At 46.0% G+C, this 17808-nt stretch overlaps 1 protein-coding gene across 1 annotated transcript; it reads right to left on the reverse strand.

The window, feature by feature from the left end:
* Window positions 1-189: 189 nt before the first annotated feature.
* On the reverse strand, window positions 190-17371 carry LOC133779342 (filament-like plant protein 1). The gene is made up of 4 exons (XM_062219314.1): window positions 17363-17371; window positions 16916-17275; window positions 354-387; window positions 190-269 (listed from the first exon to the last, which is right to left on the reverse strand). The coding sequence occupies exons 1-4, from the start codon at window positions 17369-17371 to the stop codon at window positions 190-192; spliced, it is 483 nt and encodes a 160-aa protein (XP_062075298.1).
* Window positions 17372-17808: the final 437 nt, after the last annotated feature.

The raw sequence follows: 17808 nt of genomic DNA on the forward strand, positions 1-17808 counted from the left end.
TAAAACCTTAGAGCAAGGTAATTTTGGAGGAACTCACAACTGATAAGATTCCATCATCTTCATCATCATCATCATCATCATCATCATCATCATCATTAAATGATAAACAAAAAACTAAGGAAACCAATATTCCTAAAAAGGAAGCCCAGTGCAATGTCATAGTGGGAGGATTGTGAGATAACCTGTTCGCTAGGAACATGAGGCACATGTTCTTGTTTCTAATGCAGACAAGGATGATCCATTAACCTTAAAAGAGCCAATGAATGATCCTGAAAAGAAGAAATGGCAAGAAGCCATGAACCAAGAAATGGAATTGATGAATTCCAATTCTGTCTTGGAACTTGTAGACCCACCTGTAGATGTCAGACCCATTGGGTGCAAATGGATCTTCAAGAAGATAAGAGATGTAGATGGGAAAGTAGAGACTTTCAAGGCAAGGCTAGTAGCCAAAGGTTATACTCAGAGAGAAGGTGTTGATTATGAATAAACATTTTCTCCTATGACCATGCTAAAATCCATTCACATCCTCTTTTCCATAACTACAACCTATGACTATGAGATATTGAAAATGGACGTCAGGACAACTTTTCTGAATGGCTATCTTGATGAAAGTATGTATATGGTACAACCAGAAGGGTTCATCAAAACTTGGGAAGATCAAAAGATGTGTAAGTTGTTGAAATCCATTTATGGATTAAAGCAAGCATCTAGATCTTGGAATATCACCTTTGATGAGTGTAACGCCTTGGTAACCCCAGAACAGTTACGGTGAACGGTGGACTGGAAATTTGACCCGCTACCCGAGTCCTTTGGTCAAAAACGTGCTCTAAGTGTAATTAACAGGTTAAGGTGAAAAACTAATAAAAAGGGAATGGATATTTTCATTACAAACTGCTCTGCAGAGCTAATCAAAACATTTACAAGTTGTTCTAAGTACAAAATGGTCATTACTGTTCCAAATTTACAATCCCGCCGATCTAAACGGCAAAATAGGGTAAACCCCCTAGTTCCTCTGAGAACGCCTTGGCCGTGGTGGTCAAGCGGTCGCATATGTACACATCACCACCTAAGCTCTCCACTCAAGGCTGGGTGAGCTTCTCTTTCCCTTTACCTGCACCACATAGCACCCATGAGCCAAGGCCCAGCAAGAAAAATCATAATACAGCATGATAAAATATCAACAAGAATCGTAATAATCATCCAGGACCAACAGTCCAAAAAAATAGGTGACAGTCGCAACAGTCACAAAAGTGGGTACAGCCTCCTCTAGCCATGTGACGTTAGGGTCACTCGGTTTTAACCGATAAGAGAACCTTTCATAAATTTGATCAGGATAGGTGTATGGTGAATAGTCACCAACATAACCTTCCTCATGACTTAAAGTCATAACCCTGGAACAGCGTTCCCTAGCCATGTGACAAACAGTCACCGGGGCCATATGCCCTGGCTCTGAATAACTGGTCTTAGACCATACAAGCGCTTATAAGTTCATCGACCTTAGGGTCGGTCCAGCGGTAATACCCCATATGAGTCATTCAACGCTGATATCGATTAGATCTAATCTTCATTTGGCTCGACGTTCATGACGCTATGCCATTTCTGACTCCTTAGGTCAGTGTCCCTGACTAATCAGTACATATACAAGTACTCAACATTCACTAGCATTTAATAGGCAATCCATGTCCACATTTATCAATCAACATGCCTCAATACAACCTCGCATGTCACATATACACAGGGTGCAGTTTTCTTACCTCCTGTTCGAGCGAGAATTAATAATAAGAACGACCCTTGAGAACGATCAACCTTTTGGTCCTTTAGCGGTTACCTGGTCATAACCAATTATGGGATTCCATCAATAAAATGAATAATAAAGGGTTCCCAAACCAAAACCTAGCCTCTGAGACATCAAACACTACTAAACTGGGTAGTAAGATCGACCCCGAGGCCTAAGGCTAGCATCCCCGAGCCAAAAAGCTATTTCTGGCCAAAAAGCCACTAAGGGCCGCAGCCCTCCTTGGCCATGCCGCGACCCGCCCCTCAAACAGAGGCGCCCAACTTCAGCATCCTTCAAGGGCCGCAACCCTCCCTGGCCATGCCGCGACCCAACCTCCAGTTTAGCCAGAACCCCTATTTTTCTTCCCTTGCGATTTCTCTTGGAACCAACCTTTCAATCCAAGCTTAAACACCACTCAAACCTCCAATACAACTCCTAAACTTGATCTATAACACTCCCTCATCGAAACCCAAGTGAAATCCCAACCAAAACTTCCATCAATTCCAACTATCCACAACAAAACCACAAGCTAAAAACAAACACCAAAACAGAGCATACTAGAAAACTAATGGCTGGAAACTTACCTCAAACTCAGGTTGTGATGCTCTTCAATGTTGGAACACTCTCCCAACCTCCCAAGATCTACTTCCCAAGCTTGAATCCTCAACAAGATCACCAAAAATCACAAAGAAAATGGAAGAAGGAGAAGGTACGGGAAGCTCAAGAACTTGCTCTGTTTTTCTCATCAACTTACTGCTGAACTCTGTTTATATCTATCCTAGGGGTAAAAAGACCATTATACCCCTAGGTCATTTAAGGGTTTCTAAAGGCTCCTAAGGGAAAATCTGTCATTTCCAACCTATCTCGTTAATCATAATTAACGCTCTCCAATTCCCGCTATTCTCAATAATCCCAAACACCAATAATTCATATCCTGTTACCCTCCAATACCCGGTAACGCACTAACCATTAAAATCACCCCGAGACTCCTCCCGAGCCTCGAACTTAAACCTGTTATGACCAGACCGCTAATTAACATACCATGGTCGTCTCATGCCGAAAAGCTCGAACAAACCCACATTATAATGTGATCTCAACACATATCATCGACATGCATACAATTATACAATTATACCCTCAACGGGCCAAATTACCATCACACCCCTGTAATTAAACATGTGGACCCACATGCATGCATTTAACATCATATTATAATATAATTCACATATACATGCATAATATCATTTAATGGCTTAATTAAACAAGTATGGCCCTCCCGGCCTACTAATCCCGCCATTAAATCACATCGGAGAATTCGGGGCATTACAATGAGACAATTAAAACATACGCATTCGAATAGAATTGTAACGCCCTACTTCCTTAGAGCCGTTACTAAGTGAGTTTTAAGACAAAACAGTGTGCAATGAACTCGCTATCCGAGGTTTTGAAACAAAAGTGTGACTAATTAAAAGTTAAGGCTGTAATCTTAGAAAAACGCGTTTTTTCAATAAAACTTCTAGTATTAAACATTTGGGATCCCAAAATAAGTTTTGAAAACTATTTTACTTCTTAAAATAAGTTTACAATTGATCAGTTATAAAAATTATAGATTATTACAGCCATTTTCGAATAAACCCCTAACAAAAGCGGTCGGGCAGGCCAAACATGTACGCGTCGCTTCACGCTCTCCGTACTCATGGTTGGTTGACTCAGTCATTGCCCTTACCTACAACACAGAGCACCCGTGAGCCGAAGCCCAGCAAGAAAACTCATGCAGAACATAACATATGCAATTTATACAGTTTATCATATCAGAAAAATCCACAGATAAACAAGTCAACCATTAGGCTAAGCAAACACGGCCATGCCGCCCCAGAAGCCTTACCAAAGCCTGGGGTCTCGGTCCTCACCGTAGGGATATCACATGTATCCCCTGGGTCCTACCCTGACTATAAGCATCCCATGTGCTAAGTGTTACTTCCGGCCCCGCTGCTGTTCTCGGCCTTGCCGCCCTCGGCCATAGCCGTTCATTTCACTATAATCACACATATAGTATATCTCAAAATAACATTCAAACAAATATCAATTCATTTAAATCTGCACCCTAACATGTAATGCAATATAGGGCCGTGCCCTGCAATCATCTCATCATGCAACATGTAATATAGGGCCGTGCCCCGCAATCATACTATGGGCCCATGCCCCATCCTACGGGTGTTATAGTTTTCTTACCTTTCCATTCAATAGCTTAGATCACCTGACTCCTTGAGCACGATCCCACTCGAGCCTTAACGCACACCTAGGCACAAACATAGGTCAAAGTCAACACCGAACCCCAAGTCCGAATACCTAGCCTCGGGACCAATCCCGAGCCCCCCGGGAAGTCCTAAGTCTCCAAAACAAAGTGGCGGAATCGAGCCCCGAACCCTAGGTCAAAATCCCTTCACAAAAAGCCTAAAAATCCCCTCTGTGAACAGTGCAGTGCTACAGCACTCTAAAGAGGGCACTGTAGCGCTACAAGCAGAACCACCCCACCAGAAACAGGGGCTAGCGCTACAGCGCCCCCTAACTAGCGCTGTAGCGCTAGTTGCAGCCAGACCAAGCCCAGAAATTGCTTCTTGCGATTTCCTTCTACCTTTTCAACTCTAAACTTGACCAAACCTTTTCCAAACCCAAAAACACACATATCCACACCTCACACTCATCCCAAGCATCCCAAGCACTCAATCCCAAGCTCAAGCAACCCAAAACTCAAAATCTACCATGATGAACTCAAAAACCATAAATTCATTCAAACAACAAAGATAGAGTCTTAGAAATCATATCATTGATGCAATTTCGACCTTGATTCAACCCTAGGCCTCCTTAGCTTGTTCATCCTCAAATCTTGCCTAGAAATCCCCTAAATTTCCCAACAACTCAGCTCAAAACACAGCTCAAACCAGCCAAACCCTAAAACAGAAATCTCCAAGAACTTACCTCAAATTTCTGATGTGATCTTGCTAACCCCTTGCCAATCCTCAAGCCTAACCCAAGATCCTTGATGCTTAGCCTATCATTGCTCTCCACTAAGCTTTTCTCCAAGAAAAATGGAGGGAAAAATGGTGCAAGAATTTTCAAACCGAACCTTGAGGAAAACCCCTCTGTTTTCCCTCTTTTCTTTCTTTCCTTTTTCTTTCTTTTCTTTCTTTCTCTCCACAGCCAACACACTTACTCTATAAATCCCACTAAGTGTATAAAGCCTCATAAATCAATCTCTAAAAGCCAAATGACCAAAATTCCCTCCCTATTAACTCTAAGCCCTTTTGTCCAAGTAGGGCCATTTTAGTCATTTTACCCAATTCCCGCTAATCCTCAAGTGTCTCTAATATTTTCCCGTTGCTTCCCAACTCCTGATAAATCACCAAATAATATTCCTCGATATCAAAAATAAACGCCAATAAACTCAACAGATCCTATTTATACCCCAGGCTCGCCTCGAGCTGGGTACAAATTCCCGCCATGACTTTCCGCTAGCCTGCTCACTGGGATCGTCTCGAGTCATGAATCACAGATACACCCACATACCACTGTGGTCTCAACAATCATCACATATCAATACAGTTATGCCCAACATGGCCAAAATTACAATTATGCCCTTCTAACACGATCCGGGCCTACATGCATACTAATATACATAGTCATGCATCTCAGATAAACAAATAGTCATATAACATGCTTTAAATCATAACCATGCAGTTAACTCATTAAAATCACACATAAATCCCAACCTGCCCTCCTGGCACACTAATCAAGGCCCTTAAGCCTTATTAGTGATTTTGGGTCGTTACAAGAATGTCGACAAAGCATGTGTGTCTATATATCTATATATCAAGGCTAAAGTTTTAGTTTTCTTATTTCTTTACGTGGATGACATTCTCCTCATTGGGAATGATGTAGAGACACTGTAAAATGTGAAGAAGTGGTTAGCTGAAAATTTCCAAACGAAAGATTTGGGCGAAGGGAGCTATTTTCTGGGAATCAAAATCCAGGGATATGAAGAACAAGCTCTTGGCACTTTCTCAAGAAAATTATATAGATAAGGTGCTTGAATGGTTCTCTATGTAGAATTCCAAGAAAGATTAGTTACCGACCAGACATAGAATTACTTTCTCCAAAGAGCAATGTCCAAAGACACCTCAAGAGGAAGAGGACATGATAAAGTATCCCTATGCTTCAGTAGTTGAGAGTCTAATGTATGTTATGTTGTGTACTAGGCCCGACATATGCTATGCAGTAGGGATTGTAAGTCATTATTAATCAAATCCTGGTATGGAACACTGGATTGCAGTAAAGCACATTCTCAAGTAACTTAGGAGAATAAGAGATTATATGCTTGTATATTCAGGGGTGAACTTAACCCCACTGGATACACTAATTTTGATTTCCAATCAGACAAAGACAGTTATAAGTAGACGTCTAGGTCAGTGTTCACTCTTGGTAGAGGAGATGTATTGTAGAGAAGTATCAAACAATCCAGTATTGTAGATTCAACAATGGAAGCCGAGTATATAGTGGCTTGTGAAGCAACTAAAGAAGTGGATTGGCTTAGAAAATTCTACACTAATATGGAAGTAATTCTAGATATGGAGAAGCCACTAATTCTGTACTGTGACAATAGTTGAGCAGTTGCTAACTCTAAGGAACCTAGAAGCAACAAGAAAGGAAAGCATATAGAAAGGAAATACCATCTAGTTAGAGAGATTGTGTAGGGAGGTGATGTGACTGTTATGAAGATAGCGTCAAAACAGAACCTGGCAGACCCGTTTACCAAGACATTTCCTGCAAAGTCGTTTATGGGTCATGTACGCAACATAGGATTAAGGGAGATGCTTCACTTGCTTTGAGGGAAAGTGGGAGATTGTTAGGATTTATGCCCTAAAATCAAGTAAAGACATTTTATTGATTAAAATAAAAGTACAATTTTATTATTTGTATTTTATAATTATTGTTTGAATAATTCATATGAATATCAAGAAAATTCCATATTCATTTATGAGGATATGATCTTGTATTAGTACGATGGAATTAAGATCATATACTATGAATAAAATATTCAGTAACATATTAATGTAAGGAATCTTTAATAAATGGTTACCAGTATGGTTTACTAAGCATACGAGATGCAAGTGATCTAGATTCAGAATACTGATGTGGATAGACATCTTAGTAAATGTGAGGTATATAATAGAGATTATATATGACAAAACTTATATAAATTAACTACCTATATAAACTTACCATTTGCCATAAAGATTTAATTCTTATCATTATAGATGATCATTTGTAGATCAATCTAAGTCCTGAGTAGTCATGAACTTCTGTTTGTGCTTATTGGATCTTTTGATTCACTCGTTAAGGTTTCTTAGTATAATGAGGCTAGTGAATTTTGTTTTGGAGATTCAATATCATGAATGGTTGGGAACATGATTTACAATAATGGAATCCATACTTTCCTAATGGATCGAATATTGGTTCCCTTAAGGTTTCATTTTGGAAGTGAATAGTTATTGAGCTCAAATCTATAATTTGATAGATTAATTATTCGCTAATGAATTAATGGTACTTTAGTAACAAGAGGTAATTAGAATGGTAAAATGGTAATTTTGACCAGCTCTAATTAACGAACCAATAATTGGAGGACATAACTACATCTATTGATTATATCAATGGACTACAAAGAAAACTCTGTAAATATAATTCTATAAATACTTAGAGTGCAATTCCATATTTATAGCGGAGTAATAATGGAGCTAATAAATAAGATTATTAGATTAAATAGTTTAATTAATAATCTGGTTTATTGGAGCTTCGTATTATAGGTCCATGGTCCACAAGTCACATCTGTCCTACACTATCAAGGGTAAGGATGTCATAAGGAAGATTTGTAGAGAGAATGACTTAATTGAAAAGGAATTAATTTTCTGGGCCAAAGCAATAATTATGTGATAATTATGGGAAATTGAATAATTATGTAATGCCCCAAAACATACAAGACCATAATCATGCAGAAATTTAAACTTTTTACTTTTAACTCATTGTACCGAAAATCCATATAATTTTTTTTAAAAAGATCGCGTACGCACACTTTGAGTTAAGTAAACGAAAATACAACTACTCTTCCACAGAGTTAAAACAAAACAATTATCCCAAAGAAAAAACAAACTTTCAGCTTTTTCTTTTCAAAATAGTGATCCATCAAAAACCTCCCCAGGTCAGGCCACATGTACACATCCGCAAGCAAACTCCGGCGCTCACTGGTCCACTTTTCCTTTGCACTTACCTATAACATGAACAACTAGGTAAGCGACAACGCTTAGTAATAATAGTCTTACACACAAGTATACCAAAACCCAGTAACGGGTCGACCTAAGGTAGATATTGTTACTGGTCATTAGGGTATTGGATAAGTTCCAACCCTATCATTCAATTCTAAAATAATAGCCACATCAAAATTAAATACTTTGATTGTACCTAATAACCAACGTCACACATATCATAATAACCTACACTCAAAAAATCCCAGAACATTCGAGATATATAGCCATATTCGTAATAAATATTTTGGTAGTTTCTGTGGACGCCCATATTCCACCAAGCCAAAATATGAGAATTACGAGGGGTCCTCGGCCCCCGCGCACGGAGCCCCCGTTGCCTCGCTAGGCCCCCGCGCATGGCCCCATGGCCTCGCTCGGCCCCCGCGCATGGAGCCCCGTCGTCTCGCTCGGCCCCCGCGCATGGCCCCATGGCCTCGCTCGGCCCCCACGCATGGAGCCCCGTCGCCTCGCTCGGCCCCCGCGCATGGAGCCCCGTCGTCTCGTTCGGCCCCCGCGCATGGCCCCATGGCCTCGCTCGGCCCCCGCGCATGGAGCCCCGTCGCCTCGCTCGGCCCCCGCGCATGGAGCCCCGTCGTCTCGCTCGGCCCCCGCGCATGGCCCCATGGCCTCGCTCGGCCCCCGCGCATGGAGCCCCGTAGCCTCGCTCGGCCCCCACGCACGGAGCCCCCGTCACCTCGCTCGGCCCCCACGCACGGAGCACCCCCTGGCTTCGCTTGGATGCTAAGCCCGTGCCACCGTCTCGCATTAGCCGCCTCACGTCTAAGGGCCTCGCCATAGGCCGAGGTAACCAAGTGGCCTTGCCCAGGCATGGCCTTGTTTGGCCTTACGAGGGGATAGGGGCCTCCTGAGCAACTAGGGAGCCGCGCTGTCAAGGGAGCCACAAACGGGGCGTCTCGTCGTGCGTCCTTAGACGTCAGACATGGGGCACATACCTATCACCAAGATTTGTGAGTGACCTTGGGAGACTTCAGGCATCTCGCGCCAAGGACCTAAGATCTCCGCCTCACACCGAGGGTCCCATTCCTTGCACCTTAGGACCCCTAAGCTTAGGAGGTCCCGTACGGGTCGAATGAAGACATATTTGTACGACTTAGTATTGAGTACGGATATCAGTACCAGTAAGATTGCTGGGGGAAGAGCCATGGTCCGTACGTCTACGGCCATAGGACAGAGCCGACACCACGACCTCCTGCGCCACTACGTCTGCCACCACGCATCAGAAATGGGTACAGACAAGTAGTGGAGATATTGTACTGACACCTGCTCCAGTACGGGATGTACGATCACCACCTCTGGAGCCACTCCCCTAATGCAGTATGTATGTACCTCCTGGTCCCCGGGACCACTATGTACCTAAGGCCATTAGAGCCAACTATAAAAGGGATTCCAAGACCACCAGGAAGGGGGTGGGAAATTTTACTGTAGCTAAGCCTAAAGTGTGAATGAAAGATTGATTTCTCCATTATTGTTACACCATTGTTCTTGAGTTATTGTTCAAGTTTTTACAGCTTTCCAATTAGCGATCTTGACTTGATAATTTTTCCAACTTAACTTCGTTGACGAGTTCTCACCGTCAACAGTTTGGCGCCGTCTGTGGGAACGTTAGTTTCAAGCTACTGTTCCGCCATTGTTTCCGACAAGAAGAAGATGCCAAGACGCTCGAAACGACTAAGGGAGACGCGGGAGGTAGAGGTTCACCTAAACGGAGTCCAGCTGAAGGCCTCCATGAAGGACGCTCCTCCACCCAGGGATGTGGAGCCCCCGAAAGACCCTGAGGTTCACGGAGGAGATAGAGTGGCCTCATCGCCGGCCGCTCCACCTGGAGGGAGTCCTCCCAGAGCACCACCGGTGCACGCTGATGAGTTCCCTCCTCCAAAACCGCCGCGGGCACCGAACTCCGGCCGGCAAGACCCGGGCCCTTCTACCCATAGGCCTGACAAACACCCCCGGGTCCACTCCGTGAGCTCGAGTTCAAAGTCCCGATTTTACGAAGAGGAGATACATGAGCTCCACCGTAAAAACCAAAGGTTAGAAACTACCTTGGAAAACATGCAAGAGGTCCTTAACGGCCTACTGCAGGGTAAGTCCAGCATAACCTTGCCTAAGGGAAAGGAGAAAGGCAAAGATGGGGTGGAGACCACTGTGCCAGTAGATGATGGAAGAACCCGACATTCAACTAGCAACACCCCCCGCGCGAAGCAACATGATCACCCTGAACCGCCTAAGCAGGCCCAAAGGCCAGCGCCGAGAACCACCGCTGCCCCTCGTCGTGAGGATGAGGTCACCTCCAAAAGAACGCCCCCAGACTTGCGGGAGGAGCTCAATAAGAAGAGGGCAGGCAAAGGGACTACACCCCCTGAGGCGCCTCGAGAAGGCAAGGGAAAGGCAGATCTTAACCCATCCACTCTAAGAGACTCCCTCAGCAAAAGGAGGCAGGACTTAGACACGGAGATGCGGAGCTTGCGGAGCAAGATTGTCACCGCGTCGGGTGGCCAGGCCTTTGAGGAAGACTTCGACCATGAGTCACCCTTCGTGTGAGAAATTCAGGCAATCCGGCTCCCTACCAATTTTAAAGAGCCCAATATGACCCCTTACGAAGGGAACACGGATCCAAAATACCACCTGGATGCGTTTAACGATCTCATGAAATTAAGGGGGATTGGAAGTGGTGCCAGGTGCCATTGCTTCGCTGTTACTCTGAAAGGACCCGCCTACAAGTGGTTCAAAAGGCTAAGGCCAGGGTCCATCAGGTCCTGGCAGCAGTTCTCTGACGAGTTCCTCCAACAGCACCATGCCGTGCGGGACTACACAATGCCAGGTACCAGCTTGGCCAACGTGAAGCAAGGGGAGAAGGAGAGCCTAAAAAGCTACATTCACCGGTTCAATATGGAGGCCGCAAAAGTGGGGAGCCTAACGCGCCGGGAGTTAAAAATGGCCATTACTGCCGGGGTGCTCCCAGGGAGCAAGTTATGGGACAACATGCTAAAGAGGGAAGTCACCGACTTGGATGACTTCTATGAAAGAGCACAGAAGTACATCCGTGTGGAGGATGGCCACGCAAACCTGAAGGCCGGAAAGGAGGAGCCCCACACAAAGCCCCCAATTAATGACGGGCCGAATATAGCTAAGAAGAAGAGGACGTATGAGGGGTCGAGAGATGACCAGCAGAGGAAGACCAAACGAGGGGGTGATCATAGGCCAACGGCCTATACTTACTATACAAACCTCACTGACACCAGGGAGCATATTTACGTCACCAACGAAGATCGAGTGCCCTTCAAAAAACCCCCACCAATGAGAAAGGATCGGTCCAAGAGGGACCCCAGTAAATACTGCCAATATCACAAGGACATTGGACACACCACGGCAGAGTGTATCCACTTGAAGGAGGAAATTGAGGAGCTTATCCGCCAGGGGCACTTAGGCCGCTATGTCAATAGAGGAAGGCAAAGGCCAGAAAACGAGCCCACAGCGCCCCAGGCACAGGAGCGAGCCCCAGAGATACAAGGGGAGGTTCGCACCATTTTTGGAGGCCCAGGATTTGGAGGAGATTCTAGGAAGGGACGAGATAAATATGCAAGAGAGGCTCGACGAAGTCCGCCTCCCTGCGTCATGAGTTTAGAACAACGACCCCCAAAGAGTTTCAAGGGGGAAAACGACTCGATAACGTTCACTGAGGAAGATGCACGAGGGGTACACTTCCCCCACAATGATCCGCTGGTGCTGAAAGTCCAGTTGGCAAATATGCGTGTGCATCGAGTCCTGGTGGACAACGGGAGCTCGGTGGACATCCTATATCGCCCGGCTTTGGAAAAAATGGGACTGGGCATTCGTCACCTAAAGCCTTGCCAGTCGTCACTATACGGATTCACAGGGGATTCAGTGCAACCCCTTGGGATGATTGAGTTGACACTTACCATGGGGGAGCAACCCCGCCAAACCACAGTCATGTCTAACTTTGTTGTAGTAGATTGCGCATCAGCTTTCAACGCGGTATTAGGGAGGCCCTCCCTGAGAGAATTGAAAGCCATAACTTCAATATATCACTTAGTTGTCAAGTTCCCGACTCCAGGAGGGATCGCGAGTATGAAAGGAGAACAGAAGGAAGCAAGGGAGTGTTACAACACCTCACTCCGCACGCCTGCAAAGCCACGTGAGCCAATGACCATGGTGGTACATGAGGCGATAAGCATGCCCACAGGGGGTCCGCAGGAGCTGGACCCTCGGGTCGTGGATGAGGCAAGAGCAGAACCAGTAGAAGAAGTAGAGGAGGCTACAGTGACGGAAGAGCCCTTAAGGAAATTGAAGATAGGGAGAAGCCTACAAGGTGATGTGAAGGAAGAATTGATAAGATTTTTGAACGATAATCTAGACGTATTTGCATGGAGTCATGAGGACATGGTGGGCATAGACCCCAGCGTAATGTGCCACCACCTGAACATCTCCCCAGGAGCAAGGCCCGTCAGGCAGAAGAGGCGGGCACTCGATCCAACAAGATACCCAGCGTTAAAGGAAGAGGTTGACAAGTTGAAGGCCAACGGGTTCATCCGTGAGTCCTTCTATCTTGTGTGGGTATCAAACCCAGTACTCGTGCCGAAGCCGAACGGGAAGTGGAGAACTTGCGTTGATTTCACGAATTTGAATAAAGCTTGTCCTAAGGACAGCTTCCCACTCCCCAGGATAGATCAGTTAGTAGATGCAACGGCGGGACATGAGTTACTAAGTTTTATGGATGCCTACTCAGGATACAACCAAATCCCAATGAACCCTGCAGATGAAGAACACACGTCATTCATTACAGACAAAGGGCTCTACTGTTATAAGATGATGCCCTTCGGGCTCAAAAACGCGGGAGCCACCTATCAAAGGCTGGTGAATAAAATGTTCGCAAATCAGATAGGAAGGAATATGGAAGTGTATGTGGATGACATGCTAGTGAAGACCAAAGTAGCAGCAGAGCTCAACAAAGACCTTGGTGAGATGTTTGACACGCTCAGAAAATATCGGATGAAGCTGAACCCAGCCAAGTGCACCTTCAGGGTATCCTCAGGGAAATTCCTAGGCTTCATGGTCAATTCCAGAGGAATCGAGGCCAACCCTGACAAGATAAAGGCACTCATAGAAATGAGCCCGCCGAAGAATAAGAAGGAGGTACAATGCCTAACAGGAAGGGTGGCGGCCCTCAATAGATTCATCTCAAGGTCCACCGACAAGTGCCTCCCATTCTTTGACATCCTCAAAGGGAGCAAAAAGTTCGCTTGGGATGAAAGATGTGAGGAAGCCTTTGTCAGGTTGAAGGAGCACCTGGGGAAGCCGCCCCTGTTAGCAAAGCCAGAGAAGGGCGAGAAGCTGTACCTATACTTGGCGGTGTCGGAGCATGCCATCAGCGCAGCCCTGGTTAAGGGAGAGAAGAAGCAACAACAGCCCGTATACTATATCAGCAAGCGTCTGGTGGACGCGGAGAGCCGGTATCCAGAGATCGAAAAACTGGCCTATGCGCTAGTAGTGGCGTCGAGGAAGTTGAAGCCTTACTTCCATGCGCATACGATTGATGTCTTAACAGATAGTCCTTTGAGACAAGTCCTACATAAACCAGAAACTTCAGGGAGACTAATGAAATGGTCGATTGAGCTAAGTCAGTTTGATATTGTCTACACCCCAAGGGCCTCCATCAATGGACAGGTGCTGGCAGATTTTATAGTAGAGTTCACCCATCAGCCGAATGAAGGACAGAATGACGGAGGGGAGCAGCCTGTTATGGAGGATGAACTAGGAGGTGTAGAGAAATGGAGTTTGCATGTTGATGGGGCGTCGAATGAAGGAGGATCGGGAGCGGGCATCATGATGACCGGGCCCGAGGGACACAGAATGTACTGCGCAATCCGATTTGGGTTTGAGGCCTCCAATAATGAGGCGGAGTATGAGGCGCTCTTAGCTGGCCTGCGTCTAGCCCAGGAATTGAAAGTAACGCGCCTTCATATTTTCAGTGACTCGCAATTGGTGGTATGCCAAATAAAGGGGGAGTATCAGGCAAGGGGGCCCAAAATGGCAGCATATTTGGAGAAGGTGAAAGGTTATCTGGGACGAATGGTGGCATACACTATAGAGCAAATCCCCAGAGAAAAGAACACCCATGCCGATGCACTCGCAAAGCTGGCATCTACCAAGGATGGTGATGTCCTGGAATCAATACCCGTGGAGTACCTACCAAAGCCCAGCATCGAAGGCGCAGATGTGCACATGATCAACGTCCCAAAGAAATCATGGACCGAGCCAATCAAGAGGTACCTGGAGGAAGGAGCCTTGCCTGCGGATAAAAACGAATCTCGGAGGTTGGTGTACAAGGCCGCAAGGTACGCCTTGATAGATGGAGTCCTTTACAAAAGAGGATTCTCCATGCCACTCCTGCGGTGCGTAGAAGAAGAGGAAGCGATGAAGGTGTTACAAGAGATCCACGAGGGAGAGTGCGGGAACCACGAAAGTGGACCCTCCACGGCTAGGAAGGCCATGAGACAAGGATACTACTGGCCTTCCATGGAGAAAGACGCGCATGACTTTGCCACGAAATGCGACAAGTGCCAGAGGCACTCCAATTACCCTCGAAGACCCCCAAGCGAACTGACCAGCATGCCCAGCCCCTGGCCCTTCGCTATCTGGGGAATAGACTTAATCGGCGCTCTTCCTACAGGCAGGGGTGGAGCGAAGTACGCGGTGGTGGCAGTGGATTATTTCACTAAGTGGGTAGAAGCGGAACCCCTTGTGAAGATAACCGCTAAGCACATCACCTCTTTTGTCAACAAATTCATTGTGTGTCGATATGGGGTACCCTACAAGATTATTTCCGACAATGGTACCCAATTCGAAGGAGGAGCCTTCGATGAATACTGTAAGGAAAGAGGTATAAAGAGGAGCTTCTCCACGGTGGTACACCCCCAGGCCAATGGGCAAGTGGAGGCCATCAACAGGGTCCTGAAGAAGAACCTAAAGACAAAGCTGGAGAAGATGAAGGGAGCCTGGGCAGATGAGCTACCAAATGTGCTGTGGGCTTACAGAACCACCCCACGCACGACTACTGGGGAGTCCCCATTCTCCTTGGCCTATGGGTGCGAGGCTGTGCTCCCGGTCGAAATGCGAGTCACGTCCCACAGGGTACAGGCATATGGAGACGAAGCCAACCACGTAGCCCTGACCGAAGGCTTAGATATGCTGGAGGAAAAGAGAGAAAAAGCCCAAATAAGGGTGGCAGTATACCAGCAACGCGCCGCAAGATACTACAATTCGAGGGTGCGAGAGAGAACTTTCAGGGTCGGCGACCTGGTGCTGAGGAAGGTGCTCCCAAACACACGAGACCCAGGTGCAGGAGTGCTAGGGGCAAATTGGGAGGGGCCCTACCAAGTTGCTCAGTGCATCCCCCCGAACACTTACAAGCTGGCTCGCATGGACGACACCATCATACCCCGGGCATGGAACGCAGAGCACTTGAGGAAGTATTACCAGTAAAGCGCCCATGCCTGTTGGTAAAGGAACAAGTGTGGCACGCCGCCTTGATATGGTAGGAAGAAATCAAAGAGGTTACCTAGATAACCTCCTAAGTAGGTGTGAGTCTTTTTATTTTCTTTCATATGAAAACCCCCTATGTACCGTTGCAACTATGTGTATGAGACTATTTATTATGAATATGATGAATGGAACGGCATGTTTTAAGAAAAATTGTTAGCAACTTCGTGTGTCATTTTTCTTCAATACTCGGGCATCAACCAAAGTGTCTGCCGAAATAAATTTCACCAAACACTTGGGGGGCAGGACAAGGGGCAACAACACAGCCAGCAAGGGGAACCTAAAAAGGGCCCTCTAACGGAGGATCTTAGAAAGGACCCCTCGCCCTCCTAAAAAAAAAGGCCCTCAATTAGGAGTAGCCTAAAAACGACCCCCTATGTGTCAGGAGGACCCAAGAGGGATCATGACCCCGAAAAGGACCGTTTAATGGGAGATCCTAGAAGGACCCCTTATATCGGGGCCCTAGGCGAAGTCCCTAAACACAGAAAACAGTAAAAAGACCTTGCAAGGCCTCCCCTGAGTTTACAAGGATTAGCTACCCTTGTAAGCATCAAGGAGGCCAAAAGGCCTCACGAAAGAAAAATATATATATAGTGACAACACTAATAAGTCTAGAGCGGCCGCCAAGCCGTCTAGCCAAAAAGGGTCCTAAAAGCGACCCTTGCAGAAATAGTACTATACATAATGACGAGAGGGACGCTTCTCGCAAAGAAATAATAAGCGCGCGCAAGAAAAACATGAAAGGGTAACTAAGACCCAAGGGGTCAAAATATCCTTATGAAAGCAACCAAGAGGCACCAAAAGAGGTCCCAGTGAACCCTTACACATGGGCTCCAAAGGACTTCCAGCCTGATAGATAAAAGAGGGGAATCAACTAAACCCCTTCACACAGGCTTAAAAGGGCCTCCAATGCAATAGAACAAGAAATAAATAAGCAACATATGTATTTATACATTAAAAGAAAAAAAAAGGAGTTCTTAAAATAGTACAAGAGTTACCAAAAGAGAAGTAATACTGATAATGATGTTACATAATAAAAAGAAAACAGAGGCAAAGCAAGACTACTTCAAGGCTTCTTAATATGGGCACTCCATAGGGCCGCTCGAGCAACGGCTTGTTCACCAAAGGAGGAGAAGTTGAAGCTGGGATTCTGCTTCCACACATTATAGAGGGCGCGGTCTATGGACCTGCGCTCGGTGCTAACCTTCTCCGCCTCCAAGGAAGCACACCTCTCCTGCGCTGACTGGAGGTCAGCCCTGAGGACCTCGACTTCGGCCTCCAACAGGGTAACCCTCTGCTGTGAGGCGGCCGCAGTGTCCTTGGCCTCCCGGAGCTCACGCTCCAAGCAAGTAACCTTGCCTTCTAGCCTCTTGGTCTTAGCCCTTATTTCCTTCCTCTTCGATGACAAGTTGGAAAGTTTTGTCTGGACCTCTGACAATTTAGCATTGGTTTTGTTAAGCTCTCCCTCAAGCTCCCGCACCCGAGCTGTAAGGCAATTCCTCTCAGCAGCAGACAAAGAGAGGTTGTTAGACGAGTCGACAAACCGCATAGCCAACGTATAGGTCTGCACAAAAAAAAAAAGAAGAAAGAGAGAGAGTATATGAGTAAACGCCTATACATAATATGACCAGCACGAGGAGCAAAGACTCACCCAAGCCATGGAGCGCCTTAAGTCCTCCCCAAGATCCGCCTGAGCCAAATTCCCAAGGCCACTCCAGTCGGACACGGGAAGGCCCGAGGCAAGCTCGATGTATCGCCGTCCGAAAGAGCATAGAAGTACATACGTGTGGAAGAGGGCCATAAGAACTTGCATGTTGAAGAAAGCGAACCTTCCTCCAGTCGCATTGCTACCAATACGTTTGAATATTCCATATAGAAGGGGACATCATGCTAGAAGGGTCACTGACCAAGGTTAAACTTGGACGAGGACCATCCAGCCATAAAAGTCCGGACCCGAGGGGGGATCACCTCAAAAAAATCGTAAAAGGGTTTCAAGGTAGACGCTTGCAAAAAGGGTCTCAAAGTAGACACTTGCAAAAGGGGTCTCAAAGAAGACGCTTGTGAAAAGGGTCTCAAAGAAGACACTTGAAAAAAGGG

Source organism: Humulus lupulus, chromosome 5 (assembly GCF_963169125.1).
Source record: "Humulus lupulus chromosome 5, drHumLupu1.1, whole genome shotgun sequence".
In the NCBI taxonomy this organism is placed as follows: Eukaryota; Viridiplantae; Streptophyta; class Magnoliopsida; order Rosales; family Cannabaceae; genus Humulus; species Humulus lupulus.

Coding starts and splice junctions, on each gene's coding strand:
- LOC133779342 (XM_062219314.1), bottom strand. Junction 388..16,915: donor CTTCCTTGGAGGCGGAGAAG/GTTAGCACCGAG, acceptor ATCTTCTTGAAG/ATCCATTTGCACCCAATGGG. Junction 270..353: donor AATGGGTCTGACATCTACAG/GTGGGTCTACAA, acceptor TCTTCTTTTCAG/GATCATTCATTGGCTCTTTT.